The sequence below is a fragment of the Cavia porcellus genome, unplaced genomic scaffold, assembly GCF_034190915.1.
Source record: "Cavia porcellus strain 051 isolate PalLab524CR breed Dunkin Hartley unplaced genomic scaffold, mCavPor4.1 scaffold_21, whole genome shotgun sequence".
NCBI classification, from domain to species: Eukaryota; Metazoa; Chordata; class Mammalia; order Rodentia; family Caviidae; genus Cavia; species Cavia porcellus.
In genome coordinates this window covers 34846520-34859258 of record NW_026947504.1, presented here as the reverse complement: position 1 = coordinate 34859258, position 12739 = coordinate 34846520, and the positions used below count along the sequence as shown (strand labels likewise).

The 12739-nt window shown below is 40.0% G+C and overlaps 1 protein-coding gene across 1 annotated transcript in view; it reads left to right on the top strand.

Moving 5' to 3' along the window:
* Positions 1–12739, top strand: part of Flt3 (fms related receptor tyrosine kinase 3) — an 84595-nt gene that overhangs the window by 34819 nt on the left and 37037 nt on the right. The window contains exons 3-5 of the mRNA XM_063232553.1: positions 3886–4088; positions 7302–7417; positions 10941–11070. Coding sequence (XP_063088623.1) covers positions 3886–4088; positions 7302–7417; positions 10941–11070 — 449 coding nt within the window. The remainder of the gene's footprint in view (positions 1–3885; positions 4089–7301; positions 7418–10940; positions 11071–12739) is intronic.

The window sequence follows — 12739 nt, the reverse complement described above, 5'->3', positions numbered from 1 at the left end:
GATAAACTCAAGGCTTTTATAGGTAAATAGATGCAACTAGAAACTATACTCAAAAGTGAAATAAATCAGACTTGCATGTATAAACACAGTATTGTCTTGCTAGTGTAAAAAATTGAAAGAGTAAATAAGATCCAAAAGTTACAATAGATACAGTAAAAGGGAAAGAAATTTCTTAAAGGGAAATTACATTGTTTGATCAGTTTTGCATGCCTGTATCTGTGAGGCTAAGCAATTGCTTTGAGGATAACAATATGCAGTATAACATCCATTGTTAAATTCCTATCATCTTATTTTAAAATCCTATATTGCCGTTTGTTTATTGTTGTCATTTTGCTTTTGTTGTTGTTTTTAATTGTTTACTTCTTGATTTTTCTGTTTCTTTCTCTTTAAAACAGTAAAAAAGCCAGGAACATAGATCACAGTTTTTTGAAATATGTCCATGTAATATAAATTCTTTCTAGAATACCTCATTTTCTGATGATGCACCGTTACTGTATGTACATTTAATAAAGTAAACAAAATAACATCATAACAAATATATTTATATTTAAGAAACACAATACATGAACTGATGAAATGTACTTATCTTAAAGAAAAACTCAGTCTGTTGAGATTAACCTGGAAGGGTTAGTTTTCCACACATAGCTGAACAACCCGTGTGACATGAATGTCAATATCAGATCCTACTTCCGTGCATACTTAGGATTCCAGGTTCAAAGGAATTATGGAGCTAGACCCAAAATGCCTCAGGAATAACAAAGTCCTTCACTCTCTTTTTGATCTGTGTTTCTCCTCTGAGGTATCACAGTGTTAGATTAGGGTGACATATGTTATGGTTGATACAATTTGCAAAGTTTAGAAGTTTAGCAGCCAGACTCAGCTGGGAGCCAGGATTCTTTGTAAATATCCTCATCTCCTGCAAGGGGAGGTCAAGGAGGTTTTGTAAGTGCTGCATCAGCCTTGGATGCAGAGGTGGGGGGTCCGAGGGGGGGTGTCTGTACAATATAAGCAAGGGAAAGAGGCTTGCTCCCTCTTTGCTCTGGCTGCTGCCTTGAAGTGTTGCCCCAGGGCCATGCCACCCCTGCCCTGGAGCCTGCTGATGATGGACTGAAACCTCCACAAACAGTGAGCTAAATAAACCTTTCCTTCCTTCATTTTGGGTGTCAGATATTTTATCCCAGTGAGAGAAAAGTAACCGAGCAGCACACAAAAGCATATGTTTTACCTCCTAACTCTGATAACTGTTCCAGTGAAGATGCACAAGGGTAACTGTCTTTTAACATATCAGGCAGTTTAGAAGTCTTCTATAAGATGTTAAGAATGTTTCAGTGGTATTAGAAACTTTAGCTCTTGACATGCAGAATTTGTTCCATCAAGTTGCATCTTTTTTTATGTTTTGTGAACATGGCATAATAGAAATGTTATATTTAATTAATCAACTTGATCTATTTTCTGTGTCAGGGTTTTTAAATTGTCATTAGATATTTTGTTTTATGATCTTTCTATTTTTCACAGTCTTCAAATGCCACATTTCTATTATGTTAAATTCTCCATTTCTGGTTTTCCTTGCTTTAGATTAACATCTGTATCCCCAATGTTGATTTCCTAAATTTGTTCCTTGGTTCTCTAAGCATCTTCAATAATTTATCCACAGTTATTTTTTTTTCTTGTTTCTTTATTGTTATAATATCCACAATTTTCTGTTGCATCTCATTAGTAAGCTGAGCTCCTGCCAGAAAGGCATTCTCATAAATTGAGATAATATTTTCCTTAGAACTTGTGATTGATTCAATGTGTATAAGACATATCCAATATTTAACAAGTTTTTTAGCATCTGGGATATTTTTAATCAGGTATTCAGTGTGGTCATTATTTCTTCTTTGGGGCATCCCTTGGTAATCAGGTTCAGGCATTCAGCAATTATCTTGTTTACTCTGCCAGTAAATAATCTTTGTTCTTCCTCTTCTGCCATGGTGGTCCAGAAGGACCCAGCTGGGTTTCCATCTTGTCTCTCTTCCGTGGGCTGGCTAGTGACTGAGTTAGCAGGTCTTTTCAGCACGCTTCCTCTGACAGCTCTCCACTCATTCAGACGAGTTCATTTTTGTTTTAAGTCTCAGAAGTTTTGCCCCTTCTAAGATCTGATCTTCAGCTATCATCATTCTGGAAATCTGATTTGCCTATTTGTATTGCTAAAGTGATTTTTGTCTTATCAGATGTTCCTTGAATTTTTGTCTTCTTTGCTCTTTGAAAGAAGACTAGCTCTCTGACTTGCGGGCTGTTGCAGATCCTGGGGGAATAGCCAGGGACCCTTGGAGGGCCTTGGACCCCTCAGGCCACCAGGAGCCCACTTCGTGTGCGCTGCCTCTGGCTGTCCCAGTTTTTTTCTTTTGCTTTCCTTGGACATGTGTGAGCCTCTCAATTTTCCTTGGTTTCTTTTCTCTGACAAGCTGCAATCAGAAATGGAGAAAGGCCACCTTTGTACATCTTTGGTGTGTGTTATTGGTCTTGTGTCCTAAGGTTTTTCCAAAGTTCTTCATCAATTAGCGGTATTAGCCCTTTATTTGCAATTCATGGTGTGAATATTTTCTCCTACTATGTCAGTTCCCTTTTACTAGTACTTATCTGGTAAGCCCCAGTTGAACTGCGCAGTGAAGCATCACTGACAGTAACTTAGAGGTTTCTTTTCCCCTCTTAAGTTCCACAGTACTTAACATTTACCTTTCAGAGTATGTGGTATCTTATGGGGCAAATCATGCTTTAGCTATTTCTTGCTGCTAGACACAAAACTCTTTGAGGACAAGATCAGTATTTGATTTTTCTTTCTAACTCTACAGTACCTGGTAGATGGTGAGACACTTCTCAGATACTAAGTGAACTTGTCAAATACTAAGTGAACAAGGAGTTAAAAATATGGCTTATTATACTTAGCAGAAGTAATAGCTTGTTCTTCAACTAAAGAAGTGTGTACACACATGTGTGTATACTGCACTTACATAGAGTAGGGCAGTAAGAAGTGGTGTCCAGCAGAAGCTGGTACCACATTCCTATTTCAAAATATCTCACTTATTTAAAGCAGGCAAGAAGTATGGTAGTGACGCTTAGCCTGTGGGGTCATGTGTCCAGAAAAATTTGGTTTTAAAATTCTCATACCAATTTACCTTTGCTATGAAGATTCTTATCTCTATACTAATGCTTTTAAAAACATTTACCTAGTGTTTGTAATTCTGGTCTGTTTATTAGTTTGCTAAGATAAATATAACAAAAGTCTATGGATTGGGTGACTTGAGCACTAGAAATTTTTGATCTTGTCTATATGGACTAGAAGTCCAAACTTAAGGTTTTGATAGATTTGGGTCCTTCTGAGGGACTCTAGGAGAGAATCTTCCTCTGTTCTGGGCTTGTAGGCTGTCTTCATGTTTGCCTGGCACTCTCCTGTCTGTTGTTATGTAGATTATTGGTATGTATGTGTCCCCAAAACTCCTATATTTTCAATAGACACAAGTCATATTGGATTAATGTCCATCCTCATGATGCCATTTTAACTTGATAACTTCTATGAAGACTGTTTCTAAATAAGTCATATTCTGATGGGCTGAGAGCTAGGGTTTAAATGTATGAACTGGGAGGGAAGGGGGGACCACAATCAACCTGTAGCAGTTTATACATCACATTAGAAATGCAGCCTGCAATTATTTGTTTTTTTCTTTACAGAATTGTAAGCAATAGGATTTTCAGTCAGTAGCACACTCTCCATGGGTCCCAGCATACCTGGGGAGTATGGATAGAATGTCATTGTGCATGGATTTGATACAGGGTCCATGCCAAGAAGAGAATCCATTAAATCTACAGCTGCTGTGAATTCTCATTGTTCTATTTATAATGTAGGTGCCGGAATCTCAGGAAGACCTTGGATGCATGCTGAGACCTGAGAGTGCGGGGGCAGTGTATGGCACAGCCACTGTGGAGGTGGACATGTCCGCGTCTATCACACTGCAAGTGCTGGTCGCCACCCCCGGGAACATTTCCTGTCTTTGGGTCTTTAAACACAGCTCGCTGGATTGCCAGCCACACTTTGATTTCCTGAACAGGTAAGAGAGGCGGGGATGCACAGTCACATGAATTTTGGGACCAATATTTCCATGCACCAAATACGGTTTGTTTGAAAGGCCTCTTCAAGTTTCTGTCTGTATCTATTGGAACTCTTGTCTCCAATGAAATAGTGAACTAAAATAGGGTTAGGACATGGGCACACGGCGTTAGGTAGTAGCGACTCCCGCAGGATTTAAATGCAAAAAGTGAGCCTTAGTGTAAACCATGGCGTTTGATGAATAATCATGTTTCAATATTGGTTCATCAGTTGTAAAAGATACACCACACCGGTGCAGGATATTAACAATACAGGAAACTTCGTGCAACCAGAAGCGCACAGGGAGGATATTCCCTTACTTTCTGATCTGTTTTTCTGTAAATCTAAACTGCTCTAAAAGTTAAATATATCATTAAGGAGGTTTATCTATAAAATGGTATGTAAATTATATACGCAGAGACAGAGTCTCCCAGAGGGAGAGGGAAGCAGACAGAGAAGGAGCTACAGTAAGAGCAGCCTCGAGGGCTGCGCATTGGAAAACAAATAATTAAAAGAATGCTTGAGATTTTTTTTTGTCTTGTTTTTAAATTGGCTATTATGTTAAATACAAAGAAGAAAGCTTCCGTTTCATTCCAGTTAAAGTAACAAAAACTCCTTTGTGAGAAACACTTGGCGAAAGAACATTTGGTTTTATCTATATGGTTCCATGGTACAATAAGAATTGCAACGTTATATACTCTGATCTGATTAGGGAGCATTGACCTCTCTCTCTCTTCTCTCTCTCTCTGTGCCTCTGTTTGTCTCTCTATCTCTCTCTGTCTCTGTCTCTCTGTCTCTGTCTCTATCTCTGTCTCTCTGTCTCTGTCTCTCTCCCTCTGTCTCTTTCCCTGGCTCTCTCTGTTTCTCTGTCTGTCTGTCTCACTCTCTCTGTCTCTCTCTGTCTCTGTCTCTATCTCTGTCTGTCTGTCTCTGTCTCTCTCCCTCTGTCTCTTTCCCTGGCTCTCTCTGTTTCTCTGTCTGTCTGTCTCACTCTCTCTGTCTCTCTCTCTCTATCTGTTTCTCTGTCTCTCTCTGTCTCTCTCTGTCTCTCTGTCTCTCTCTCTCTCTCTCACTTTCTCTCTCTCTGACTCAATTTGAGGCCAATGACCAAAGCTCTGTGTTAACTCTTTGTTGACTGCTGCCCTCTGCTGTCCTCCTCCTCTTGCTGATGCTACCTAGGGCCCGGGACACAGACCATTTAAATAGCTAGTTATCGATTCTAAGGCTGCTTTTCTCTTTAATTCTTGGGGATGTTCTGGTTACTCACAGCTGTCGGCAAAGCATTGCATTCCAAGAATAATGCAGTAAATTGTTTCCAAACGGCTTGAAAAAGAGTCCCATGCCCCTGACCAAAACGGTGGAGAACATTTCTCTGACCAACTTGTACCAGCTCTGTATTTGTATTTGTTTTTCGTGGTCAAACTCTTGTGCAAGTGTCGGGACGGTGGGTGTGATTCTGAAGTGTAGGTCTAAGTGTTAGAACATATTCATTTTCCTTTCCTCTTTTGAGACTATTACCCACTTCTGGTTTTTGGTTACTTTTACGTTGGAATTATTTTTCTATTAAGAACTTTGGCCCTGCAGTGACAGAGCACTTGCTTAGCATGCACGGGGCTGTGGGTTCCATCTCCAGTGCTGGGGAAAAGAAAGAAGAAAAAAGACACACAAAAAAAGAATTTCTGGTAATCTTATTACAGTTTTATGTCCCGAGCAGTTCTCAGCAGATTGAACTAACAAAAGTAGGAATCTTTTCACTTTGTAGAAGTTGCCTTCATTTCTCCAGGACAGACAACCCAGTTTGCTAGTGAAAGTCAGTGCTGTTCTGTTGGTTAGTTAGCTTAGTACCTGATCATTGTTAGCAGCTTTTTAACAGTAGAGAATCATATCTAGACTCTGGTTCTTCAGAGGCAGAAAAATCAAATGCCTGAGTTTTTAGGAGCTGAAGTGTAGCTCAGTGATGGCTGGAGCCTTTGGAAGCCCTGGGATCTATCCCCAGCATTGAAGGACAAATAAACAAAACCTGGCATGGTGGTCCACATCTGTATTCCCAGCACAAGGGAGGCCGAGGCAGGAGAATTGCTGTGAGTTCAAGGCCAGCCTGGGTTACATAGCAAGACTCTGTCTCAAAAACAAACAAACAAACAAACCAGCAATGTCACCAAATCCACATCACAATGATCACTCTCAAGAGAATGGCCCCAAGCAAATTCTTGATCAATTATTTGACAAGTTAAAAGCATTAACACTGAGACATCCTTTTCTTTCTATTTATGTGGTATGTCAGTGGTACATTGCTTCTCAAGAAAATACCTGGTGTCAGAGTGGCCTGAATTCTTCCATGTAGAGAGAGGGGCCAATATCAGAAGGAGGAACATTCTTTACCCCAGGGTGCATCACTTGGACAATCATCTGACTCTGCCAATGGGGACACAAAGCCTCTGGTCAGGTGACTGGGTTAAAGTGATCGCAGAACGTACTTTGTCCTTGAGAATTGCAGGCTGCTGCCCAGGCCCATACGCCACCAGGGCTGTGGTGTGGGGACAACGGACTTCTTTCTGAAGAGCAGAGGGAACAGGAACTGATGGTAGTGGGGTGGAGCTCATTCATTTTTCTAGGACGGGAGCCTCTCAAAACCAGGATCGGAGTTGGGCATGGGGAGGGGAGGTCCTCCTCCTGGAAGACTGACACAAGAGAATCGCAAGTTCGAGCCCAGCCGGGGCAACTTAGCACCTTAGTGACTCAGTTTCAAAATAATAAAAAGTAGGGCTGGGGATTTAGCTCAGTAGCAAAGCGCCTGCCTGGCAAGTACAAGTCCTGAATTCAATCCCCAGGACCAAAAAAAAAAAAAAAAAAAAAAAAAAAAAAAAAAAAAAAAGAAAGAAAGAAAGAAAAGAAAAGAAATTTAAACTAAAGGGACAGGGGATATAGCTCTGTGCAAAGGCCCTGGATTCAATTCCCAGTACCACCAAAAACAAAACAACAAAAATCAAAAATCAAAGTCGAATTAGCAATGCTCAGGCTGTATAGGATCCCCAGCAAAAGCTATACTCTCCGCATGGCAGCCAACGAGCCACAGCCGTCAGGAGCCACCAGCTCACCTTCTGACTCAGTGTGAAATTTTGTTTTTAGTTTCACACATTTTCCAAAGTAACCAGTTCTCTTTCCTGTTTTGCAGAGGAGTTGTATCCATGGTCATTTTGAAAATGACAGAGACCCAAGCTGGAGAATACCTGCTTTTTATCCAGAGTGAAGTTACCAATTACACAATATTGTTTACAGTGAGTATAAGAAGTAAGTCCACCTTGCTGTGAGGTATTCCCACTGTGCCGAAGAACAGACTTCGACCCATTCCGCATCGGTCCTGGGGTTTAGACATAGCCTTCAGGCTTCTCTCAATTTGTAGCTAGGTTGATTGAATTCAGTTCTGCTGAATTGTTGTATACTGTTGTGTACTGAGAATCTTTGATGCATGCTGTGAATTCTCAGACTGTGAATGTTCCTTAAAAACCTAAAACATATTGCATTCAGGGGCCCCATTTTTTTCAAAGCAGGTGAGTGACAGGGAAAATTTGAGAAGCATTTTGATTTTGGAATCAGAAGTTCTGGGCTCTGGTCACGATGCCACTACCTGTGGGAAATCACTGAGTATATCTGAGCTTCGATTTCCTTGCCTATGATGAGAAAATAAAAACATAGCTTTCTGGGGTTGGAAGGTCTCAGCATGATCCAGGAGTTTCTGATGTGATGAAAATGTTCCTTATCTGCTCTGTCCATAGCCCCTGGCTACTTGAACACTTGCAGTGTGGCTAGTATAACTAAGAAGCCAAAGTTTTAGTTTTATTAACTTTTCAGTAGTGTCTGTATTTAAATAGCCATGCACAGCTAATTGCTTCTGTATACTGGGCAGCGCAGGTGCATGGAAATGCCAGGCCATATGCAAACCGTAAGGAACAAGACAAATCCTTTAAGAAACTTTTTAAGCCTTTTTTCTTTTGAGCCTCATCTCACTATGCAGTTCAAGCTAACCTTGAACTTCCTGGTAGCTCAGACTAACTTCAAACTCACAGCAGTCCTCCTGCCTCAGCCTCCTGAATGCTGGGGTTACAGGCATGTACTACCATGCCTAGCTTAAACTAGACATTCAAAAAAATTTTAGAGAGTAGAATTGGGACCAAAAGTTAAAAATTGCAGGGAGAAAAAGTGAAGCCACCATCCAGGCAGGGTTGTGCATTCCTATAATCCCAGCTGATTAGAGGCTGAGGAAAAAGGATCACAAATTCAAGTCTAGCCTGGGAAACTTAGTCAATTCTGTTTTAAATTTAAAAAAAAAAATTTTTTTTAAAGGTCTGGTGATGTAACTCAGTGTTCCCTGGGTTCAAATCCCAGCACTACAAAAAAAAAAAAAAAAAAAAAGAAGAAGAAGAAATAGATATCAACAAAGATTTAATAGCCTTAGTAGTTTTATTATTTAAAGAGCTTTTAGAAATCTGAAGAAGCAACAACCATTTAGAAGAAAACAAGAGACATTACAGTAGCCACTGTAGATCTCCTATTGTCTTGTTTTGAAATCTATGTCACATTGTTTTCTTCTGATCTGCTTTGTTCTGTTTTGTTATATTTATTTTTACCCCTTTTTTAAAAAATTAAATTAAATTTAAAAATCTGTAAGAAGCAAAACAAGTTTTCAAAAATCAGTAAAAAGTGAAACAGATATGAGTCATCATTTTATTTCTAGAATATAAAACATTAACAGTCTATAATGTGTTAAAGATAAACTTAGGTACATTAGAAATGTAAGCATTTATTTGAGCAATGACGCATGTGCCCTACTCCACCAGGTGTGGCATGATTGGACTCCATCAAGGGGCTTTGGGAGAAAGACTCTTCCAAAGATGACATCTGACAGTTAAAAGTGGAAAGCTTATAGTTGGGTCAGTCAGTAAGGTTTTTTTGTTTTGTTTTGAATTTTTCGAAACAAGACCTGACTGTGTGGCTTAAGCTGCCCTTGAACTCACTACATAGCCGAGGCTGGCACAGCTCTCAGCAGCCCTTCAAGTTAGGGTTAGGGTTAGGGTTAGGGCAAGCACCACCACACCCAGCCCCAGTCCATTATTTTAACACATAGTAAATTAATAATTGAGAAATACAGTTAAGACCACAATCAGATGCTATTTTTTACCCACTAGAAAAATTAGTGGGTTGAGAATTAGGTAGTCTTGGTAAAGTATATAGAGCACAGGAAATCTCACAGTGGGGTGTGCAAGTGTCTGTTAATTGGTTCACTTTGTCTTGAGCAAGCTGAAAGTGTTCACACCATGTTGACCAACAGTCCCGCTCCTCGGTATTTTATTAAAGGAGCTGTTGCACACATGCCTCATAGGAACATCTGGGACATTTATAGCTCCATGATTGACAATAGGAAAGACAAGAAAGAACTCAAATGTCCACTGTGAGGAAACAAATGAATAAACTGTGATATATTTACAGTGGAATTCCATGTAGCAAACCTTAAAAACATAAGGGAGGATGCAAAAATGAAGTTGTGGAAGCTACATATTGCCTGATATCCCATCTGAAGCCGGGGAGGAAAGGAAATCAATATATTGTTCGGGGAGGCTTCAGGATAAAAGTTAACAAGGGTTGAAAAGTGGAGAGAAGGGGCTGGGATTTAGCTCAGTGGCATAGGTGCCTGCTGGCAAGCATGAAGTTGTGAGTTTGATCCCCAGTACCCCCCTCCAAAAGAAAGAATCTATTTAAAAAAAAAAGAAAAGAAAACTGGAGAGAAGCACAAAAGCAGACTAAGAGATACTTATTTGTATTCCAGTTATTAAATTGGGTAGTGGATACGTGGGTATTGTTATTTCTTTTATGTTTCAAAATTGATGTATTTCTAAGAAAAAAAAATCTATGTGTTCCTCCATCTACATAGTTGCATATATTTATGTATTATATATAGCAAAAAATACTTAGTATTTTTAAATACAATTTATTGTAAGGAGAAAGATGAGATAGAATTAAGTACAGGGAAAAAAATTTTTTTAAGAAGGGAATAATTTACCATGAGATGGAATGACTTCCAGTCCTAGAAAAATCCAGGCAAGACTAGAAAGTCGATATGTTAAGCATCTCTGGGAGTGTGTGTATGTCTGTGTGTCTGTGTATGCGAATGGGAAGTGTGTATCTGTGTATGAGTGTGTGTGTGTGTGTGCCTATATTTGTGTCAGTGTGTGTATTGGTTCATGGCAGGGCAGCTCAACTAACCCTCTAGATTCTGCTCCATTTCTAACTTCATCCTCTCCTATTTCTGCATCATGATATGTTTCTACCTAGTTGTTGGTGCAATTATGGAAAGAAAATTGAGTTTAAACTCTCTATTAATTAAAGCAATTTTAAGCAGTAGGCCACTGTGAGTTTCCTTTTCTCATCCATCCAGCGTTTATATTTTTTTTTTGTCTTTTTCATTTTTATCGGTACCAGGGATCGAACTCATGACTGCCTGCTTGCAAGGCAGGCGCTTATGCCACTGAGCTAAATCCCCAGCCCCGAGCGTTTGTATTTTCATGTGGCTTCACTCTGCTTACTCTAGTTCTCTGTGGGTTTGTGAAACGGCCAAATAAATTGGCCAAGGAGAGAAATGGTGAAGCTGATACGGTAGCGAGGGTTGAATTTATGTATTGCCTGGGAGGGCAGAGCTGAAGACACAGCTGTGGTATAAAGTATTCACCTTTTAAAAATGATAAGAATTCTTTCTTGAGGGAACTGCTCAAGACAATTACTTTTAACATTTAAGTGCTAATCATTTATGATGCTTTAGATACACTGCTCTACACATTAAGAAGACCTTACTTCAGAAAGCTGGAGAATGAGGATGCCCTGGTCTGTGTATCCGAGGGTGTTCCAGAACCTACTGTCGAGTGGGTACTCTGTGATCTGCAGGGTGAAAGGTACAGCCTACATTTATTATTTTGCTATTATTATTTTGTTTGTGTCTAATGCAGCTGACATCATGTTGTATTTAAATTTTAATTTATTTCATTTCAACAGAAAATGTTGGCTCCTAGATGTAAAGAATGACTAGAGTGGGTCTTACAGGGAGGAAGGTAAGGGTTTTTCTTTTAAGTGATGAGGCCTTGAGATCAACTACAAGATCCTCCCTGGGTGTTACTCTATACAAATTAAAGTCCTTTCAAATTACCAGAATGTTGGTTCCCTGAACATTTTGGTTGGAGGCAGAAAGGAAAACACTGATTTTAAAGTATCATTCCCTTATGAGGAAGAAACTCTCTGTGACTAAATGTTTAATTTGTGGTCATTCTGTTTATTCTGGGCAAGCAGCTTAATATACTTGTGTAAGGGGATACGCTCTAGAACCAAGTAACATGGCTTTAAATCCTACTGCTTACCAGCAGTGTAATCTTGGCCATGTTAAACTCTATGCCTTGTCAGAAGAATGGGGGTACATGACTAGTGGGAGCTTGGCCAGGCCCCCAATCTTCCCAGTGATACGGTTTGGGGGAGTCCAGGAAAGTTAGAGCTCTCTTGGAGGTAAGACAAAGACTTCCCTGGATAGCCCATATTTATTGGATCTTAAGCAATGTAAAAGGGGTGTGGGAAGTGGAGGGTTCGTCTGAGGCCTCAGGCGAAAGCCTGTGAACGTGAGCCAGGCCTCGAGAAGTAGGGCAAAGACATTTCTTAGGCAGTGAATCTTGCTAATCAGGAGAACTGTCTTACCCCAAGGCCGACTGTTTATTGCCCTGGAATCCTTGGAGTGCCGTTCAGCTCCTGGCAGCTGAGGTGCTGTCTTGTCTTAGGGTCTGTGAGTTTGAACTTTTACAGTGAGAATACACAGTGAGAATACAGTGAGAATGCACAGAGGTCGGCAGCTTCCCCCTTGCACAGCCCGGTCCCCAGCAGGGGAGAGTGCTTACCTTAGAGGACTGTTACGACACACGGATGCACAGGTTATAGGGCAAGCACAGGCTGGCCTGGCAGGTCGTGTGTTCTGAGTAAGTGCTTAGTTTTGTGTTCATTAGGTGGCACAGCTGAGTTGTTGCTAAGTGAAGAATTCATGCAGTTTGAACAAGTTAAAATCTAAGCCACTTTTGTTAAAAAATGAGACAAAATATGAGAAAAAGTGGGAAAAAGCCCAGATTATATGACTACGGTTTGTGTGTGTGTGTGTGAGGCGGGGTCTTACGATAAATTTCAGGCTGGCCTTGAACTCACTACGTAGCCCAGGCTGGCCTTGAACTAACAATGCTCCTCCTGCCTCAGCGTCCCGTGTGCTGGGATTACAGGCATGTGCTATCACATCCGGCATATGATTACAATTTTAAACTTTAGAAGAAGGAGATAAAAAGTTTACTTGAGCTATCCATAAATTATATTGTGTGTATAGAGAAAAAAAGTAAAAATTGGAAAGACACATCCATATAGTAACAGTTATCTCAGGGTGATAAAAATTTGAATAACTTAGAATTTTTTTCTTTGGGTTTTTCTGTATTTTCCAACAGTTCTAAACGAACTCAGTTATACAGCCTTGTAATAAGGAACAACTGAAGGAAGGAGACATAAATGGGGAAAAGAATACACTTGATTCAAAGGATAGAGAAG